Genomic DNA, 21,225 nt, shown 5'->3' on the forward strand with positions numbered 1-21,225 from the left:
TGTGTCAGCTATCATCACTGTACCATATTCTGATGGCCATTATGTCTTCTTTCTCTTTCTGGCCTCTCTCTGTGTTGCTCTGCCAATTTACCTCAGTATTAGCATGTGGACACAGTTGTGTCACTGTGGAGTCCTTCTGTGCTGTCATCTGAGGAAACTCTGGCCCAGTAGTTCTGCATTTGTAAAATAATTCCTCCTTTTTGTTTCAACAAAATGGGCTATATTGTATTCCTTAAGTAGCTTTGCTCCCTCTTGGCCTGTGCTATTACAGTATTTTTCCCTATTACTTATGTAGGATGTTTTATATTAAATAATAGAGAGTGTTAAATGGTCTCATTAATAGCATTCAGAAATCTTTAGTGTAGCTTAAACCTTCCTAAGATCTGGAACAAGCTCGAATCCCAGTAAAAATATTCCTGGGTTTATATCTTTCAAACCATAGCTTTCATTTCTATGGCAATTTCCCTTAATCTCCAAGAAATAACAAGCCGTTCTTGTAAATTCTCTTACTAATAATTCAGTGGTTATGATATTAATGACATGTACAAAACAGCTGGTGGGGAAGAATTACAAGAGAAGAGCAGCTATCAACCTTGAAAATGGCAGCAGATTTCTCTGTTTCTCCTCCTTGAAATTCTTTTGGCTAAGTGAAGTGAAATTGGCTTTGATCACTTGTTTTCAAAATCATGTTACTAATAATCTATTTATCTGTGGGATATATGGAAGGGCCCCAGGATTCCATGGCTTATTGTAAACATCTCTGGGGTTTCACTCTCAGTATCTGCTTTTGATGCCACTCATCCCAAACAGGTAAAATGTCCCTCAGGAGGCTAGGAAAATAATTTGAAATAATTAAAAAGCCACATTGTGGTTTTTACTTAGATAAAATTAACTGGTATATGCTTTATATATTTGTGTTGTATGAATAAAATATTTGTCTGCATGGAGCTGATTATAATGTAATATTCTTCTAGCTTCCAGTAGGGATTTGGGAAGGGAGTTGCTTTTATATGCTGTCTTACCTGGAGGTAAAAAAGTGATAGGTGTCTAATAGGGAACAGAAATGAGTGTCATATATAATTTCTGGAATTTTTTTTTTTTTTTAATATTCTGCCACAGACTTGCTAGTGGTGCATATGGGAGGAAGATCATGGTATTTATTCAGAATGATCTGTGACATATCTGCAGTGCATCTGGGTACAGAAAGGTCATATACCACATATATTTATAATCAACTCACTAAAGAGGTTCTCTTTTTTCCTCTCTCTCTCTTTTTTTTTTTTTTGAGCATATTTTTTTTACCATTTGTAATTATTTCTCCACTGCAACTTCGAAGTTATAGTTGACAGAAAGAAAATATCTTTTCTTTCCCACCATACAATGTAATAGCAGTTGAAAGGAAGGTAAAAAAGCATAGTAAAGAATTGACAGCTATCATATGGCAACCCTGGTCCAAGAGGACAAAGCCTGACATTTGTAGTCATCATCGTATTAAATAGGTGACACCAAGTGTCAATACTGAGTTCTCAGCATGCCATTCTAATGGTGATGGGTGGTAAGGAAAGACTTTCTGAGTTTGCTGAGGTAATCTTGTGCCCACGAACAGAACTAAGAATTCTTATTACCTTGTTCTAAAGAGTTTATTTTAATGTGTATAATGCCTTGAATTCTAACAGGTACATCTTTGGCACTGGAATCATAGCATGTGAATGTTCTGAAAATGCATATTCTGTTGGTTACTCATACCAAATAGGAAAACAGTGATCTGATTAATTTTCTTGTTTTCTCCATTTCAGGAAATGGTAAATAGGTGTCTAGATGGTCTTCTGAGTAACATTTGTGTGAAGCCTTTTTACAGCCTTTAGCTTGAAGGGCAAACTGATTGACATAGCTAGGATCTTTTTTTCCTACACTCCCCTGTAAATTCACAATTGCTCTACTGGTAACTGGAAGCACAAACCAATTGTGTGCTGTGCAAATTTCTCCTATTCTTCTTCTTCTTTTTTTTTTTTTTATCCCTCAGGCTTAAAAACAAACTGTCAACTTCATCAGCCAATCGGAATCTGGCAGTGAAACATCTGGCTTAAACATCTGCTTGCAGAGGAAATGCAATTTGCATCTCTGCTATAACAAGTAGCAAACGTTGTTTGTTGGGGTTGTGACGGCGAGGAAACGTTTACCTTGGGGACAGAAAAAGGAAGATGCTTCCTTGCCACTGCAACTCCTGCTAGGACCTGAGGTTACACATACACACAATCTCTTGGAGAATATCTGTTTACTCTGTAGGAAACCTGGATGGGTGTTCATTAAAAATGTAACCCACGATCTTGGCCGTAAATGCAAGGCATGGCTTCCCCAAGTGCTGCAGAGATATTTCCTGTGTGGGCATTCTGGGCTGAGTTTGAAACATAGATATGCGATCAGGTTAATGGAGCAGCAAAGGCATATTTGCAGTTGCAAGCAGACAGCTAAATAACAATAATAAATCAGTGAGTAAATAAATAAAATTCAAGCAGCTTTCTTCTCTGAATGCAATTAAGGCGCTGTGTCCATTCAATCAGCGTAGTCACTTTGCATTTGATGAAATCCTGAGAAGTGGATGTAAATAATACTTTGAAAACATAGTTGACTCAAATGCCCTTTTGTAATGATGGGAAACGTGTTTTGGAATGAACTTCAACTTAGCTCACTGAATTCAACTTAGCTCACTGAATCAGAGTACCCAGGGAAGTGATTCTTTCCTTCAAGGCTCTTGAGTTACTTTACATGTATGGAAGTAAAAAATATATCCAGCTATTTGTCCTAAGCTTTATTCTTGACTCTTCCTCTGCTTCACGAGGATTTAATAATGTGTGAGAAAGGGATTTGACTGAGTTTATTCCTATTATAGTTTTACTGGAGTGGTATCTCCCAAACTGCCTCAGCAGCAAGATTCCTTTTGCTTCTTAAAGGAGAGAGTAGGTCAATAATAAACACAAGGATCTTTGAGCCTCCACTGTCTTCAACAGTTTTCTATCCTGGAGATTTTTTGTGGGATTCAAGTATAGTATAGAATTTGTAATGGATGCAAACTAATTTACCTTGGAACCTGTTCCAATGCATTGTCATTGCTTCAAATAACATCCCTGCTGAGACAGTAGGTGTGAGTGGAAGTTGGCAAAAGGAAGAGCAAGAAAGTGCCCCCTGAGGCACTCCAGGTGAAACAATGATGTAACCCTCTCACTGAATTTTGCAGGATACTGTTAGGCAACTTGCTATGGACCATGACAAACCATCCCTGGAGAACCCCACAGGATGAACAGAAGTAGCTGTGAAGGAATACCATGAAAGCCCAAACCTGTTGCTGTCTGCAAGGCTGAGTGGCTTTGGACATTTATCTTACTGACCCTGTTAGATGAGAAAGACCTAGTGATTATTTGTCCTCTGGAGTAAGGCAAGAGCATAAGGATTTATTACAGTAAATAGGGATCTTGGAATAAATGGTGACAGCAGATCAGTCTCTGACTTCTGAATCACCCTGTTCCTTTTGTAGGCCAACAGCAGAGATCTTTAAATTAGGTTAATTCCTGCTTGTACTCATTCTCTTCCAGAGGGAAAATGTCAACTGTATGTTGGAGAATCTCCCTAGCATGGGGAAAGAAATCATCTATTTCCTTTCAATGTCTATATTAGTTGTGTTTTTTGTGATGGATTGAAGAGTTGTTTGGGGAGAGAAGGATTTAATTCTGGGGTCTTTCTGCCAATTGAAGATAGTGAGCTCTACCCAAACAGTAGTGCCAGTAGCATAACTTAGGACAGCCCTGTGGCATCCTTTTATCTGCTCACTGCCAGGCCAAACATCCCCTTTTGGCAGAGCTGGGTCCAAGTCCTCCCATTCCAGCAGCTTTCTGGTGTCAATGATAAACAGTCTGCTCACAATGATGGGGCTTGGCATCCTTTTCCAACTGTTGCAGCAGTAGGCAATGCATCTTGTATTGTGTGTGCCAGCAATGTGTGAGAACAGTAGAGCTCTCTCCAAGTGGAGCTCTTCCTTGATGCTTTGCTGACAGGCAGGTTAAGTGACAGACCTGTAAGATGCAGGAAGGGAATGGGCAGCTCCTCACATACTCTCATTTTTATCTACAAAACACCTCCTGGCCTAGTTAATGTCTCTAAGTTACTTGGACAACAGCTTGTAGCAGAGCACTTTTTCTTTTGTTGGAGGTTTACACTTGGAACAAACTGTCTTGGATGATGGGGCAGCTTTTTGGGTTGCTTTGGAGTTTGTTTGTTTGTTTTGGTTGTAGTTTTGGTTTTGTTCTTTTTTTTTTTTTTTTTCTTTTAAGGCTTGCTTAGTTCTTGGAGAGTCAGAGAAAAGGTCTTCTTGTCATAAGAATGAAATGTGAACTTCCTGAGCAGAACTGGAAGCTTGAAATGACATGCTGCAGTGAGGGTATATATACTATGTTGGTGTACTGTTGCCCATGAGATCCATTTTGAGTCTCATCACCTTTTTTTCTCTATATGGTCTGTTTCTCTGCTGTTTGAAAATATTGTTTGCTCTTCTGTACAACACATGAACTTGGTCAAGAGAGATTTGTAGCTGATGGGAGTTAGTGAGACAGATAAGTAATTGGAGGTTAAATGATAATTCACTTTGAATTCTTGGAACAGGTCTATTACTGGTATAAAAGCATCTAAACATCAAATGGCCTTCACTGGGAGATTAAGGAAGGGAAAGATTGGATGGCACAGGTCAAGCAAAGTTATCAAATAGATGATGATTTGAATGTATGTTAAGCACTAAGTAAGTCCTTTTAACTTTGTCAGTGTGTTCTGGTGGAATAATCTTAGGCTTATACCAACTGAATGAGAGCTGTGCTTCTGCCTCTAGAGGTTCTACTCAGAAGTGCTCACCAAAATGGAACATTCAGAGTGTAACTTGGATCTTGAGGAAGGCATGAGTTTATGACTTTGGATGTAAAACCACCATTCTTTTATTCATCCTTAGCATCTGCAAACCATTTGATGCAGTATTTCTTTTGGAGAGCAACCAGTGCTACAGAAGACACAAGAATCCTCCTCTCAGACAAATGTGAGGAAAAGGCACCATCCTAATCTTTAATCATTGGAAAATGGCTCACAACTTGAATAGTGAGGGTTTTGTATTTCCTCTAAAATGCTTTTACTTTGAAATCCAGCACTTTTTTTTAGCTGTTTGAAGTCTTAATGCTTAGAAGGTCACCCCTCCCTGTCTGGTGGTGTAAAACCATGTTCTGTGATTTCTCCCAAGCAAGTCATATTTATCTGACTGAAGTGCTGGACTGAAACTACATTAAGAACTTTCAGCCCATTTCAACACTCACAAAATTAGAGTTTTACTACTGTTTACATACAATTGCAGTTACTGCTTTGCTGTTAGACAGCAGCTGGGGGCTGATGGCAGGCCAGCTGCAGCCTCCACAGCCACTGCTGGAGTGCCTGCATGTACAGAAATGATATAAGATCCAGCCCTACAGTTACCTAATTGCAACTGGGATTTTGCAGCTGTTGATTCACACCATGAGAAATACATTCAAAGCTGCAATTCAGCGAGTGTGCTTTTCAGGCCAACAAATTTGCCTTGTGAGCTGAAGAGAAATGAGCTCTATAGACCTAATTCTTCCCTTCTTTTTTATTCTTTTCCTGGATGCAATCCCTTTTTTCTGTCTGTCACTGGTAATTTTCAGTGCTCAGGAATAGAGATAAGCATCCTTCATGGCATCCTTTGAGGACCACTAAGTAATTGCTTTCCAGGCTGTGAACAGCTTAAAAAAGTTGTGAATGTTTTGCTCTCTTTGAATCATCATTTTTCCATTTTTTTCTCAAATGTTTACTGTGCAATCTCAGGCAAGTCATTAAACTGTTTTGTAGTTACTTTACCCATCTATACAGTGATGGCAGTAATACCTTAAAGAAGCTTTTTGGGCTTAATTTAATGATTATATAATTGTTTGAAATGTCCCAGTGTTAGTCTGAAAAAAGATGGTCCTATTGAAATGGAGATTTCACACTGAAAGTACATTCACTGTGCTCTGAGGGAGGATGGGGACGATTTTTTTTTTTTTTTTTTAAAGGGTAGATCTTCATTTTGGACATATAAAAAGGCAACGAATATAACTGGTTTGATATACTTGTTCTGCTTCACTAGCAAATTTGGGTGATCAAACTTGCTAACTGGTCAGAAAATCAACTTTCTAGAAAAAGACTTATATTCCTCTCTAATGGTTTTTTGGAGGGTGGTTATAAACATTGGTGAATCTTAACAAAAATTACCACTATTAAGCATCTCATGGCACTATAGAGCATTATTAATTATACAATATTATTGGAATGAAGCTGGTCAAGAGCAGAGGTAGAAGTTTTAACTAGGTCCTATCCTGTAAGCAGCAAATTACTTCTCTTGTTTATAAGTATTCAAAAAATATAAGAGAAGCCAAAATCAGTCTCAAACTTGTTCAACCTTTATTCCAGCTGATAAGAATGGCCTACTTGAATTTGCATGTTGATTTTTGTAGGGGATATGTGAGCTTATCTGTATTGACTAAATGTTATGCATCTGAGTCTTTATTCTCTCTTCGGTCTGAGTGTTAGAATATCTCAAAGAACAAGAAACCCTGAAGAAATTTAAAAAAGAAAAAACAGTATTGGGTATCATCAGAATTGTTCTAGAGCCTTTATTAGCCCTCCTGCCTCTTGTTAGGATTTTAAGCAAACACAATGCTTGTTTCTCTTTCAAATCCATCTTGAAATAGAGAAAATTTTATTCCCCTGCTTTATTAACGTCATTCTACTGAGAGAGACACTATAGTTACTTCTGCATGGATGAAACTTCAATGTCTTGAAGTTTCCCAGCAGTGACAGAGTAGTGCTGTCTTCTTTGGCAAAGAGTTTTGAAAATCTCTCGGCTCCAAGCTGGATCTCAGCAATATTTCTCCTTAGAGACAATTGTGTTGCCCTGTATGTGCAGTACAGCAGTGCTGCCGCTCACCTGTTGAATCTAAATGTGTATTAACAGTTAAAATGTATTCAGCTCTTTTACATAGATGTGCAAAATATTTTTCTCCACAAGGAGGTTGAAAACAGTTTTCTATACAGACAGAGAAAAACTGCAGCCCCCAGTTGTTGATTTCTAGAAAGATAAACAATGTGGTCCTTCTTTTTGTGTGCTGAGTTAGATCAGATGGATATAAATTGCTTTTAGTGACACTGTGTCAATTTTTACCCATGGGCCTTCTAAGTAGAAGACCTATAGCTGATGGGGAGGTTGTATTTGAGCTCTTTATTCTTTTCCTATTCTCCATGTCTTCAAAAGGGACTTTGTCAGCCTGGTACTTTGTCATCTGCTTTCCTAAGAAAAAATTCAATTTTTGATCAGGACCTGATATTTTTAACTCACTGAAAAGGGACAGTGCCACTTGTCTGGAAGATTTTTAAACATTCTGCTACCAAAATGGGATGCTGATCATAAATTTTCTTCATGGGTTTCTTCATGCTTATCCATCAGTCCCCAGATATTCACAGTTCATTTCCCTTTAAAAGATGATTCTCCTGTTATGTTACATTAAAAACAAGTATGTGGAGGGGTTGGCAGGGAAGAGCTAAAGGGAAAAGAGGCCAAAGTGTATTGATAAAGTAGTGTATCCTCCACTCTGGAATACTGCTGCTATCTTCAGATGCTTCAAGCTTCCTGATTCATACTAAGAAGATAGCTAAAAATTAATACTAAACACCACGAAGTATTTGCACCAATCCATTTTTTTTTTTTTTTAGGAAGCTAGTTAAGAATTTCCTGACATTGGAAGATGCTGAGTGCTTGCAACTCTATTGAACTTCAATAGGCTATGATGAGTAGCTCCATATTTTGAAAAATCAGGTCATTTATTTCAGTATTCAAGTAACTTCCCTTTACAAATCTGTTTCAAGAGGGAATTTTTTGATCGTCCCAGTCCCCAATTAAAATTTGTCAATTGCTATGCAAAAGCAGCTTAGATTTTTTTGCTCGCCCGAGTATATGTGATCTACTTTCATACATTTGTCCCTATGTAGTGCCCTAGTTTTTCTTTACTGGAAACTTCCAGCTAGACTTCCACAGTTAATGTGTTCAGCACAGTACCTATTGCAAAGCCTCTCAGCTCCCCTGAGATTCTGATAGCACCTCTTAGGAATTTTAAATCTTTCTGTGCATCCTGAATTTTCACTGCCAGCTTTACTTAGCACTTGAATGAGCTCTCTCAAAACTTTGTCCAACTCTTGCTAGGGTTTGTGAGCTTTATGGACAATTTGGTTCAGTTTTTTTGTTGGTTTGGGGGGTTTTTTTTAATCTTTTTGTTTGTTTGTTTTGCAGGAATTTTATCTGTTACTGCTTGTTACATGTGTATATTTTAATTTTTTTTTCTGAATGTATTGCAGTTCTGCAAGCCCATCAGGTTTCTCTAGTGGATACTTTATTTTAATAAGTGTGTATTGAATGCTTCGTTTAACTTTACTGTTGTGAAGTGCCCAGAGACACCGTGCTTGGATGAGCAGTTATGTAAGTGCAATTTGTTGTAGTTTTTTTAGTAGCAGAATTAAGATTCAGCTGAGGTTTGAAGGCTTGTACTGCATGTGCATGGGGGAAAGTAAACAAATAAAAAAGAGCTTAGCGCATCTACAGACATAACCCCAGACTGCTTTCTCTACTCGCTACAGATCAGTCCCCCAAATGCCCTTCAGTGATTGCTGCCTGATCTCTAAGGATGCACTGAAAGATTAGATTCATGCTACCAGAGGGCTGAATTTGTTTTGTGGACAATTACACATGCAGGACTGTGATCTCTTTGTCTCACCACCATTATCATTATTTAATAATTATTTTTTCCATGCCCATCCAGGTGAATGGATGGTTTATTGGTAACTTTCTGGTCTACAAGCTGGTTGTGTGGCCTGGGTAATAGCTGCCAGTTTTCATACAGGGACAATTCAAATTCATAATTTGTCTGGCAGTTCTAAGACACATTGACTTATCAGACTCCTTGCTATGCATCACTTTCTAGCTATTGCAAGAAGCAATCTCCAGTTACTGGTATTTTTGATATTTGGTATTTTTAACTTGTTGCTCAAGTCCTTCAAAGCCTTAATGGCCTCCAGAAATAGATAAGGGAACCATGCATAGTGTTAGGACAGAGTTCAGAGAATCCAGGAGTATGTGTCTGGTAAAATGGAAAAATAACCACATCCCTTAAAAGGCAGATGGAATGCATACAAGAAGATAATAGAAGGTGTTGGGGTTTTATGGGTTTTGATTTTGTTGTTGTGTTGGTTGATTGGTTGGCTTGGTGGGTTTTGTTTGTGTTTTTGTCCACTTGTTTTGTGGTGGTGTGGTGTGTGTTGTTGTTTTTGTGTGTGGGTTTTTTTGTTTGTTTGTTTTTTTGTTTTTTTGTTTTTTCTGTTTTCATAGAATGGCTTGGGTTGGAAGGGGCCTTAAAGATAATCTAGTTCCAGCCCCTCTGTTTCAACATGGAAGCTGTACTGCAAACAGGTCTCATCCATAAATATTTATCTGCACAGAAGGGAGCATTTATTGCAAAGAAAGCAAACAGTGTTTTATAGGAACTCCTGACTCCTCAGTGGAATTCACTGGCAGAGTTAGAAATCCCATGTCTCAAAGGAGAAATATAACAAGCCTGGATTCATAGGTATCATTGCTGAGTAACCTGTGTGGAAATATTAGTATATTGCAGAGAGATTATATATTGCAAGCAACCTGTGAAATTAGTAGAGGTCAAGTCTCATAATGCTATAGCCACTCATAGTGGCAATTTCCAGTGGTGTTGAAGATGGAGCAGTAATATCTTCACAATCATATTGGATTTACAACAAATGGGAAAAATGGTGGAATGGAGATGGGGGGAAAAAGAGAGAAACCCTGCTAGCATAAGCAACAAACATCATCTAGTGTTATCTTCCTTAGGTAGCCCATGCCTGCCTTGTAAAGGAAAGGACTTGGCAAGCTTTGTACTTGGGCTTGTGTTCTTTTTTAAGCTGCAACTCAACATATTCCTGTTAATTCTGCTTTGTCAGTACTATAATTTACTAATGGAGGAAGCAGAGTGTGTCTTCAAGCACGTCAGCCTGTGGCCAGTTCCACCATAAACCACATCACCCTCCTGTACAGTGAGGTTGCTTTTTGTGCTCCTACTCTGAGCTGAGCAACTTGGCCAAAAAAGTAAACTCATCCTATGACAGAACTTCCTTAGAGAAGAAAAATAACATCTTTTCTGATCAATGGGATTTAATACTGAAGGATGAACGTGTAGGCCTATTTAGCATTACAGGGGACAAGAAGCTCTGCCTAATCTATAGCAGCCTTGTTTTGATTTTTTTTTTAGTTTATTATTATCATAGAACTCAACAATTATAGAAATCAACAGAACAAGTTTGACAAAACAACCTTTCAGACTCCTACAGGGCTGAAAATATATGTGCTCAAAAGCATCTTATTTTGGAATGCCACCACCTCATTGTCATGAAGGTGTGACTGGCAGAGACTTTTCCCTGGTGCTTGCTTCTATTGGAGAAGATAGCTGAGGTGATGGAGAATGGGACATCCTGCACCTCAGCTTGGGAGGAGTGACTTCTGTTTTTCTCACACCTTTGTCTCTTTTTTTCTTGGCCTCTTCCTCTTTTCTCCTCTTTTTTCCTGTTTTCTTTGTCAGCTGGCAGGTCACTCCTCTGCTTTGCTGGGAGGTGTCAGCTTACTGAAACAAGTCCTGTTACCATGCAAAGCTTTACAGATGCCAGGGTACTACCTGCTGGACTACTTGGCTAAGTACAGATTCTAGGAAAAGCTAATAGAGATCTGAAGTCACTGGTGCATGTTCCTTTTTATTACTTTTTTTTTCCGCTGGACCTATACACACCCCTTTGCTTGTGAGTATCAGTTAATCTATGATGCCACACTTTGCCCTTCTGCATCATTTATTTTGGTTTAAATTTTAGAAAAATCATCTGCAAACTGCGATTCTTAGTGCTCATTTATATGCAGAGATTGCACTGATTTAACTAGCAGATTTTTAAATCAACTCAGTTGATTCGATGCAACCCATATGTGAGCAATTAGCTCAAGTCAGTTAAAAATCCTCTTCAGCTCTATGGATACAAGCCACATTTAAAATAAGAAAGAATACGGGAATTAGAAACGGGCTAAAGGACATAAATTTAAAAGTAAAGTTTTAGTTAATGTGATATGCTTTCATCAGCTGTCAGGTTCTATTCCTAGTTTTTCACTGATTTACTGCTTTGTTGCACGAGTGACTTCATTTCTTGATATCCCTGCCTGCAAAATGAGGATTTGCTGACATTGCTTATAGAAGGATGTATGTGGGGCTGTTTGGGAGAATGTTTTTTTGTTGTTTGTTTGATTGGGGTTTTTTTCCCCCCACGGAAAGCTTAAGCTTTCCTATGAATAATGGATAATCAAAACTGGAGCCAAATCTTCCCATTTAAAAACAGTATTTCCATTTGGAAGTGTCATCACAGTGCCGTTTGGGAGTTTGGCTTCCCCAGCCAAACTACAACTCCCATGTTGCCTCATAATTCTGCTTTTTTTTTCCTGACTTGCTGTCATGGTGTTGCATTTAGAGGACGTGTGTGTCAAGGAGATGCTCTGACAGGTAGGGACAGGTGCCTAGGAAACCTCAAATGCATGTTCTCTGTGACATCTCTCTTAAACAGTTCTGATGTTTGGACAGTACAATTTGGAGTCTTGACAAAATATTTAGAGTTTTAGGGGGAAGAGGACGTTGGATTGGTGAGGAAAAGTCAACATTTCCTACAGAAAGTACATACTTGCTATATGAAACTTCGTGAGCTGAAAATTGACTTTCCCATCTAAAATTAGTGACTAAAAATGCCGTTCTAAGACTTTTTTAAACCCAAGATATATAAAGTTTTGAAGATGCTTGGGAGAGACTGCATCTCATGCACAAGAACCCAGTTTTTATTTGCTCTCTGAATCATTATTCGTTCCTTCATAAATTAGTACAAAGCCTTATTGCTTGCATTTTTCCTGCAGGTGACAGTGCAAAGCAGAGGCAACTGCAGGGGAATGAATTATCTGGTATTTAATGGTTACTGTTGTTGCAGCTAGAGGAAATAGAAATGTGATGGTCATCCTTTGATATGAAGCTGGAGGGGGGGTTAGCTCATCTCTGATAAGGCTGTTACCTCACCTTTTCAGCAGATCATGTGAACTCCTTGTCTTATTTGATTATGACATTGACAGCATTAGGTGGGGTGAAGCAGATCTCGTTCTGCATCTCTAAGTGATTGGTGACCAAATGCAACTTAATGAAATGTATCCACAGATAGAAAAGGAAGCTTTCTATCAGAGGCAGCTGAGCAAGGATAGAGATATGGTTACATGCATGGAACAAGAATAACACAGACTGCATCATTTATCTTGGGAAGCAAGGAACTGTCCATTGCGACAAAATCAGTCAGATGTAGCAAGTGAAACGCTGAAGGCTCATTACACTAATTAGTATCAGTGCTCAGCTGCAGGGAGGCAAGAAAAAAAACTGGCAGAGTGATACTTCAGGATAGTGTTTGCCCAAGAGGAAGCGTTGTGAATCATAGATTCATTAGTCAGCGCCAGAAGGGAAGAGCTGCACAGCAACCATGGTCTGAAACGAGACAGGTCCTTTCAATGGCACCCTTAAATTGGTTGGCATCCAGATACCACAAGTGTCATTCAGGAGATGAATTTGGCATTGTATGTGTGTGTCAGGTGCTATTAAAAAAAAGAAAAAAAAAAAAAAGAAGAAAATAGTAAAAAATTTCCTTTTAAAGTCCTAGTGATAAATAGGCAGGAGTTCACAGTGCAATTGAGAAACCACCATTGCTTGGTACTTTATGCGGATCTCTTAGGAGAAGTTGACTTTTTGGCCTTGTTTTTCATCATCTAGTTAAACAGTGCCTGCCTGCCTTGGTCCACCCTCCAGTAAAATATGAGGGAGTGCTTTGCTGGTTCTGCTGCTTCCTCACCAAGTTTTACTCTTTAGACAGATTTAAAATTAAGAGAAATCAAGGATTTTTGCATCAGGTATGTTTTTGTTTTGTTTTAGGGTGTTTGTTTGTTTGTTTGTTTGGGGTTTTTTTAGGTTGCTCTGAGTTTTCTGAATGGCAGGACCAACTCATCTTCATGGAAATGTTTTTGCTTCCATCCTAGGCAGTAGTTATTTATAAGGTCCAGCATGCTGTGTCTGTTTGAAGCTGTCCCATACTGCTCCATGGTGTCCTGATGTTTACTTGTGCCTGCTTCCTTTTTTCTTCCTTATCCTGTGCTAGTACTGCTGTCTGCTTTTAAGATGCACAGTGAATGGTGATGCTTCTCTCTACATATCAAACATGATGCATCCCTTTGGATTTCATAGTTCCCTCTGCCCCAGGTGCTGTTATTATCAGTCCTAACATCAGTCATTCAATATGATGGGTCCTGTCTTTCCATTTATCTGTAATGGACAGGAGACTTAGAAACATTTTATCTTCCAAGCACAGCAACACCTTTGCTTTAAAAAGTGACTTTTTTCTCTCTTCATTTCTTTCTTTCTTGTCTAATATCTTGGGCATTACATTTATCCCCAGCCTCTTTACTATGCAATCCTGTTCCTTTATGTTTTGTTTTCCCTGTGTGCCCACCTTTCTCTCTCTCATCCCCCACCATTTTTTTACATGTACAGAGGCTTATTGCAGTCAACTTAAAGGTTCCATTGACCTTGTCAAGCCTCAGGTTAGGACCAGGTAGTATCTCTCCATCCACACACATAGTTTGTGAAGAATTTTGTGCAGTACCTGAGGTTACTTTGCCCTCAAGGCCCCCAAGCAGGATTAAGAGAAAAACAACTGAGAAAATGCATTTTTAGTAAAACCTAATGTCATGCTTTGAGTTAAGATAAAAAACCAGGTCTTAATAGTGCAAACAGATTTAAAATGCAGTTTCATCTTAAACCAAATAAGTCTGTTCTTTGGCTACTTGATCTCCTCCTCATTAACTCCCTGTGAGCTGTCTTTGCCTGCAAAGCAAGAGCCTGATGCTCCAGTTAGAAGTTCAGTCACCTCCTATGAGTTCAGAAATGGAATCCCACCCTGATCTTTGTGGTGTATCACAGGGATCCAGTTTTTATAGAATAGTTCTCCTACAGGTCTACCTGCAATTATACATCTTTAGAACTTAGGATTGGGTAGAAATAGGAACATTTTGGTGATATGCAGTGATGATGATTGATGCTCTCACTTGCCAAAACATTCACGCAAGGATGACCTTACTCTTTTTGGAACCAGTCACATGAGTTATTTCTTCTCCAGAGACTGGATGGCTTGAGTGCTTTTGAGTTATACCTCTTACTATGTGGCACTGTTGGAGCACAACTGTAGGACAGATTGCTCAAGTTTTTATTTCCTTGGGCAAGAGTAAGTGCTGGACACCTTGCAGGTCATCATTGTGGTAGTGTTGTATGTCCACATCCATTTAGAGAAGTATAGTTAGTAAGGATGAGAAGATTTCTTTTTTCACCAGTTCCATAGCTTCTCCTGAGTCATTCTACAGATACCTACAGAAATAGTACTAAGGTCTGCCTGGACAATGTCAGATGTGTTTGTGTCCTTGTGTCCTTTTGCTGGGCTGCCCTTGTTAGCCATGCACTGCCCCAGAGACTGCTAATGCCTGTCCTGTGGCTGAGACACATCAAAGTAAGTCCTGGTTATTTAGAAGAAGAGGAGGAGCCAGGACTATAACAAAAAGCATCAGGTTTGTGAACAAGAGAAATCAGAGAGAATTATGTAGAATATATCTGGGTAATGCACAATTAGCAGAATTACAGATACTTTATATAGAGACACAGAAGGGATTTTCTTATTGGAATTCTTTTTGGCAACTGTTTTTGTAAGCTGCCACTAGTCCCATCCAAGGTGGCCTGTAGTCTTGCTATTGCTGCAAAGTAGAAAAGACATGTAAAGCATTTCAAGGAAATAGAATAACTTGGAACTGTTTTATAAGAAATGCCTTTGATTTGAGAAGTGAATTTCATTAAATCCTGCCAAACATTCAAAGCCAGTCTCAGCTTCCCAGTTCCTTTATTTGCTATCAGCACTTGAAATCAGCTTAATATTTTACCTTTGCCCTTGGTTGCAGAGCATAACGGGCAAAAAACATTATCTGTGCCTGTCATCACTGTTAGGAAAGAGAGAAGAAAGGAAGGGAAGGGATGAGGAGGAACAGGGCTGGCAGTGAACTGACATGTACAAAAATAAACAGACTTTAGCATATGAAGGAAGGAGGGAGCAGGGTGGGAAAAATCAGCCTCTTGTGATTAAATATAAGGTTTGCATCTTCTTAAGAGCTGTGCATACAGCCAGAATGAGAGCTAATATTTAAAGGTTGTTTAAATGAGCAGAGATGTTAATCACTGAAGGGACAAAGCTAAACTTCGTCTTCTAGCTCTTTCCTTCATGCAGAGATGTTACCTTCCTTCCCTGCAGTCAATAGGAACTTCCAAATTACTGGTTTAGAGTTGGATGATACTTTTTAAACTAATTCTAAGCAACCAGCAGCATCTTTGAACTGGAGAGGGGGAATTGCCTTGTCATAGGGTCACCTCTGACAAAAGCCACAATTTGTGTTCAGAGCAGCAGAAATGGTAAATTGTATTATGGACTGTCTGAAGAGTGAGGGTGCTGTGTGGAAGCTGTGCCTGTGTATGAGTAAACCATTGCAGTCCATGGACCACAGGGGAAACAGATTCTGCAGCAGGAAACACTGGTTTCTTGTCACACTGTCTGCTTGGCTTACACATGTGTTAAAAGACCTGATTAGGAGTTTTTCTTATATGACAGGTCATGAGATTTCTTTATAAGTTCTTAAGGAATAATGAACTTAGAGGCTTTTAGTTTATTCTAAAAAATAAAAATTGAGCTTGGCGTTGGTTTAATATCAATCTCTGAATTTACTGAATCTTGTTAGGAGTAATTTTCAGGTGTCATGTTCCTATTCCCCTGCATGTTTGTCTCTTTGTGTTGGATTCTTCCAGTGTGTACCAAGGTATTTTAGCAGCAGGAAATGTGTGGATGGTTTGAGTAGACATAAACTAACATCAATTCCCACAGGAGAGGGCATATAGTTGGTTTGGGGTTGTTTTTTGTGAACATGGACAATGTTGAGAAACTGTTTCTGTCGTTCTGAAATAACAAGTCTCTCTTCTGGTTTTTCTTCTTGATGTTAAGTTAAAGTATGACAATAAAAGTCTAATTATGGTTCTTTCCCTCTGAATGAAAATTCTGTTGTTTTTTTTTCAATTAGTTATGCTCCCTGGTATATAACTATGATGCAGGAAGGCATCACACTTATGTCAGGGAAGTGTCTGGGTTTTATTTTTTCGTAGTCGCACTGGGGAAAGATGAGATCCTGAATGAGACCCAAAGACTGTGGCATTGTACCTATTGAAAGGAAATTGTGTAAGCACACAGTTTCTTGGCAGAAATACAGCTGCTAATCTCATTTGTGCAGCTGTTGTCCTGAAGATCAGGAGAGGTGAGCCTAAAGGTAACTTTATCCGAAGAAACTTAAGGAAACATAACAGAAGTTGTCATGTTTTCATGTAGAATTTTTGGCAGAAGCCTCACAGCACCATTTGCTGACTTCCCAAGTGTTAGCTATTGCTAATGTTTTATGATTTGCCGGATGAGTAACATGGGAACTGTGGATTATGAGGAAATAAGGGAATTCAGATAACTGAAACGAGAGCAAACTTGGAATGGATCTTGTGGTGTTGCCAGAAACCCCAGGATGGCATTAGAGACCTTGTTTTTGTACATTAAAAATTTATAAAATATTTTTAGTGGCTCTTATTATTTCTTTGTCTTCCGTTCTTAACCAGTCCTCTATTGTTTGCACCTTGTTTGTTTTGTTTTTTTTTTTTTTTAAATCATTCCTGCTTTATGACCCTTTTTCTTCAAGCATCCTTTTCAAGACATTGATAATGCTCAAAGTGCTACACGCAGAACACCTCAGTGCAAGGCTCTGCCAGTACAGCAGCAGACCCCCATCTCTACGAGTACATTTATATTCTGCTTTGTTCTAGGAAGCTGGAGCAGCAAAGCTGGATGCAACTTCATAGCTAGAAATTCACCCAACAGTTAGGATATTTTTGAATTTTTTTTTTTTTTTTGAAGCAGAAGCAGCCCATGTTTGCAGTGCCACCAGAGGCATTCTGGTACTTGCCTGGATACTGTGGAGATGATGAGGACCTACCACGATATCTCATATGCTGTAGAATTGGTTCCTGAATTTTATCACCAGACCGTGATTTGAAAATTACGAACCACATTACAGCAAACCCTTTGAAGTGTGGAAGGAGGCTCTGATCTACACATAGTCACTAACAAGGGAGATTAGTTGGATTTTTTCAAAATTGTACTGCTCCCTGCAGTCAAGTATCCTGCACAGTCTCTCACTGATCACTGAGTCAGTAACAGAATATGTTCAAACTAACTAAGGGAAACGTTTTCTCAGTGCAAATCTGAGATCCTTATTTAGCTTTTTATCCAGCCTTTGCAGTGAAGCTGGGTAATTGTTCCCCATAATGATGTAGCATGCATCAAGATCTTCTTGATGGGATTTAGATACTGGCATTTCTCGTGAGGAGAGAAGCTTAAATGAGAGATCCAGCTCATCTCCTTTAAGTGCATTTGTACTTCAGACTAGTTGAAGAGATTTGAGTGCTTGTCCTCAGTTAGAATGAGTAGGAGTTGGATGTGCTTGTTTACTGTGGAGGTTTTGAGAAGCCTGAACTCTATGTAAGCTGGGTGAATTTCGTAGATAGCACAGATTTAGAACATTGCAGTAGACTTTTTGTAAGTGGTCTTTTGATTTATGCATACTTAGGTAAAGGAAAAACTGCATTTATTTTTCAGGACTGCAATTACGTGAACACTGGAAGGAAAGGAAATTGTAACATTCATATTCTACAAGAACCTTTGAAATATAATATGGACCACTGGTTCATTTCCAGCCCAGTGTTCAAAACCTTTGTATCTGTGTTCTATTGACATTCCCAGTCCTTGTGCCAGGGCTTGCTAGGATTGGAAACTCTTTGGAATCAGCTGTCATTTTACTGGTTTGTGACATGTTGCTTTCTGATTTCAGCTACCGTTGCTCATTGAGTGGGGATGACCTGAACAGACAGTGGTTGACACCCAATTCCCAGCTGCATCCAACTATTTACCATGCCAAAGGTCTTCTCTATTACCTGCGCAGCATTGGCCGGGCTCCTCTGGTGAGTCTCTTCCAAAATCTTTTGTGAGTTTCTGCAAGTGGATTGCTTTAGTTCTGTGAACAATCTTGTTATGGAGCAGGAGTGATTTAGAAAGCATCACATGCTTTTACTCTTTCATCTGACTGAATTGTTTTGGAAGTCTTGGATATTTATTACTTACTGCACCTTCTACGCAGCAACTCCAAATTTCAGAATCTCTGCACACCTGGAATAAAAATGAGAAAATGAATTCCTTGAAGCTCTTTATATCTTCCAAGTACTCCAGCTAAGCTAAATATTATGAGTAGGTTATTGCTATCTTCATGGCAGTGATAGGAGAAATTCCACAAAGATTTAGTCTAAATGGACTAAGCTAGAGCCCATGCAATCGTGAAAACAGAGCCTTCAAGCCCTGACAGTGTCTGAACTTCCATGCTGCTTTTGTAAGGAATTAAAAAACTCGTTTTGTGGGCTATCAGAAATTCATGATATGGGTCGCACCTCAAAGCTGCACCTCGGCTACGGTTGTGATCCATCACATCTGCTCAGTCTTGTTGCCCAGCAGAGTGAAAAGATAGTTCTGAGACCTCAGAAGAAAAGCCTCAAGGAGGTTCAGATGTTGACAAGAGGATGTGGATGTTCAGACTGACAGGTTGGCTGATGACAGCTACAGCCAGGCAGGAAATGTCCAAGTGCACCAGATTCCCACTGGCTTTGACGAGAAAAGCCCCAGACAAGGTGAAAATATCTGTGAGCTTCACTAAGTGAATTCTTGTGGGAATGTGGTTTTTGGCTAAGGCAACAGCCCTAAAATTTATCTCTGTAGGCTGAGGAATATTATGGAAACTCAACTCACAGTTGCAAATTGAGTCACCAACCTTTTCCTTTGGTTCAGAGCAGCGTAGTATCAGTCTTGTTTTACCCTGCTATTTCCTGTCTGGCTTTTTTTTTAATACATGACCCTCCTTGTCATATCCAGGTGCATAAAATCTAACACTCAGTGCAAGTTTTCATCACTGCTGAGTGAAGGGAGACTATTGATCCTAACATCTCCCTCACCCACAGACTGCATGTCAGAATTGGTAAACTGATTTTTCTACGCCTTTGAAGAGTACATTGATTTTAGTTTATACACGCTCAAAAATGCCTTTTCCCTCCTCCAGAAGACAGCTTGGTTTCTTTTTTATTTTGTTATTTTTTAACCTCCAAGATCCCATGGAGCCAAGTTCACTGATAGCCAAATGGTTTCTGTAAACTGATTTTGTTTAATTTATCCTGGTGATGTGCAAGCAGTTTCTTTAAAGCAAAGACGAGATGGTTGGAGTAAAGCAAAGCACTTTAGAGTTAACAGCCTTTAAACCACAGCCTTTTTAATTGCTATGTTGTATGGACAACAGCCTGAATTGTGGTGGGGTTTTTTTTTGCTTCCTTTGTTGAAGGTGGGAACCCTCATACCACCACAGGACTGGAGGTGTTGTAGCATTACAAAGAGACTGAGCTGTAGTGAAGAGCAGGATACCCTAGAAGGGGGAAAAAAAGGACCTTCCAATGGACCAGGAACCAATGAAGAGAATTGCCATTCAAAGGCATTATATCAAGCTTGGAAACAAGCATCAGCCTGCAAGGATGTACTCATTTAGAGGGGAAAAAAACCTTAAGCACATCTACCTCAAAACTGACATTCAAAGTCCTGTCAAAATGTTATTACGGAAAAAAAAGAGATTTTACACAAAAAAAGAAATTTCAAAATGTTCTGTTTTCCAACAGATTTTCTTGTTTCCCCTTTTGTATTTTGCTTTTTCTTTATTTTAAAAGGTGACTGGTTCTGTGACTCATAAGGAGGGCTGTTTTTGAGTTAGAAAACAATCCTTACCTTTAGGATGATCAGTGCTGGCAAATAAAATAACTTTAAACAGATAAAAAAATTCAACGTGTGTCTTTGAGTCATATCCCAGTGAGTCTGGGAGTCTGACTGGTTTGTGTGCCTTAGTGTCTCAGACATATGGAAGGACAGGCTGGAGAAAAAGCACTGGTAGATGCCAAGTTTTCTCAGTGTTTGCCCAGACATATCCCCAGAAGAATTCTGGATTGGGTGCTCAAACTACAAAATATAGCTTAGCCTTGGCTGAATGGTGAGACATAAGTTACCCTGTAGTGTGAAAATCAGGCAGAAGCATGTACTATGAAGAATAATTGAGTATAAACATTGGGAGTGATTGCAGTATCCAGTAAAACTAATTGAAATTTATCTCTATGCAACTTGCAAATAGAATGAAAGTGTTTGCAGTGGTACTGATGTTCCTGCTGTAGAAGCTAGTGATAGTGAAAGATCCCATGGCCTGACCCTGTTGTCATATTACAGCACCTGGCTTTGGTAATCCTTTACCAGTAAAGAAGTGTCATTCCAGACTTGTCACTAAGGACTCGTCTGCAGGTTTCTTGAGGTGCAGAATTATAGACCTGCTACTGATCAGGCAGCCCCACTCTCTGATCATCCCTGTGTGGTTTCTGATAAATAGTATTTTAGGCAGATAATGTATTGCCTTTTGTGTGTTGGTAATTCTGTGAATTGGCAGGTAATTGATACCAAATTGATCTGTGTTCTCTGCCTTGAAATAAGATATAAACTATAAAATCCTCTTTGATATTCGTAGCAATACTTTCTGGGTGGTACCTGTGGTTAACCCAAGCTGTGTATAGCTGATAGCTTAGATGAAACGTGAGCTGGAAAAGTGTCTGTCTTTAGGAGAATTAATATATACAGCTTTTTGGAAGGAGACAGTACAGGATAACTGTGAATGGGTCAGAGCTCCTGACAGGTAGCTCACTGTTCACATGCTCCAGGTGTGGAATGTGCATGCTGCAGGTACAGGGAAGTGCAGAGTCCCAGCCCAGCAACAGGAGCTGTAGGCAAGTG

At 39.2% G+C, this 21,225-nt stretch overlaps 1 protein-coding gene across 1 annotated transcript in view; it reads left to right on the plus strand.

The window, feature by feature from the left end:
• The window catches only part of AGBL1 (ATP/GTP binding protein like 1), a 306,575-nt gene that overhangs the window by 160,862 nt on the left and 124,488 nt on the right, over nt 1-21,225 (plus strand). Inside the window, exon 19 of the mRNA XM_027884984.1 lies at nt 18,200-18,329. Within this exon, the coding sequence (XP_027740785.1) occupies nt 18,200-18,329 (130 nt within the window). The remainder of the gene's footprint in view (nt 1-18,199; nt 18,330-21,225) is intronic.

This window comes from Empidonax traillii, unplaced genomic scaffold (assembly GCF_003031625.1).
Source record: "Empidonax traillii isolate 1590-97213 ecotype Southwest subspecies unplaced genomic scaffold, ASM303162v1 scaffold158:size1480230, whole genome shotgun sequence".
NCBI classification, from domain to species: Eukaryota; Metazoa; Chordata; class Aves; order Passeriformes; family Tyrannidae; genus Empidonax; species Empidonax traillii.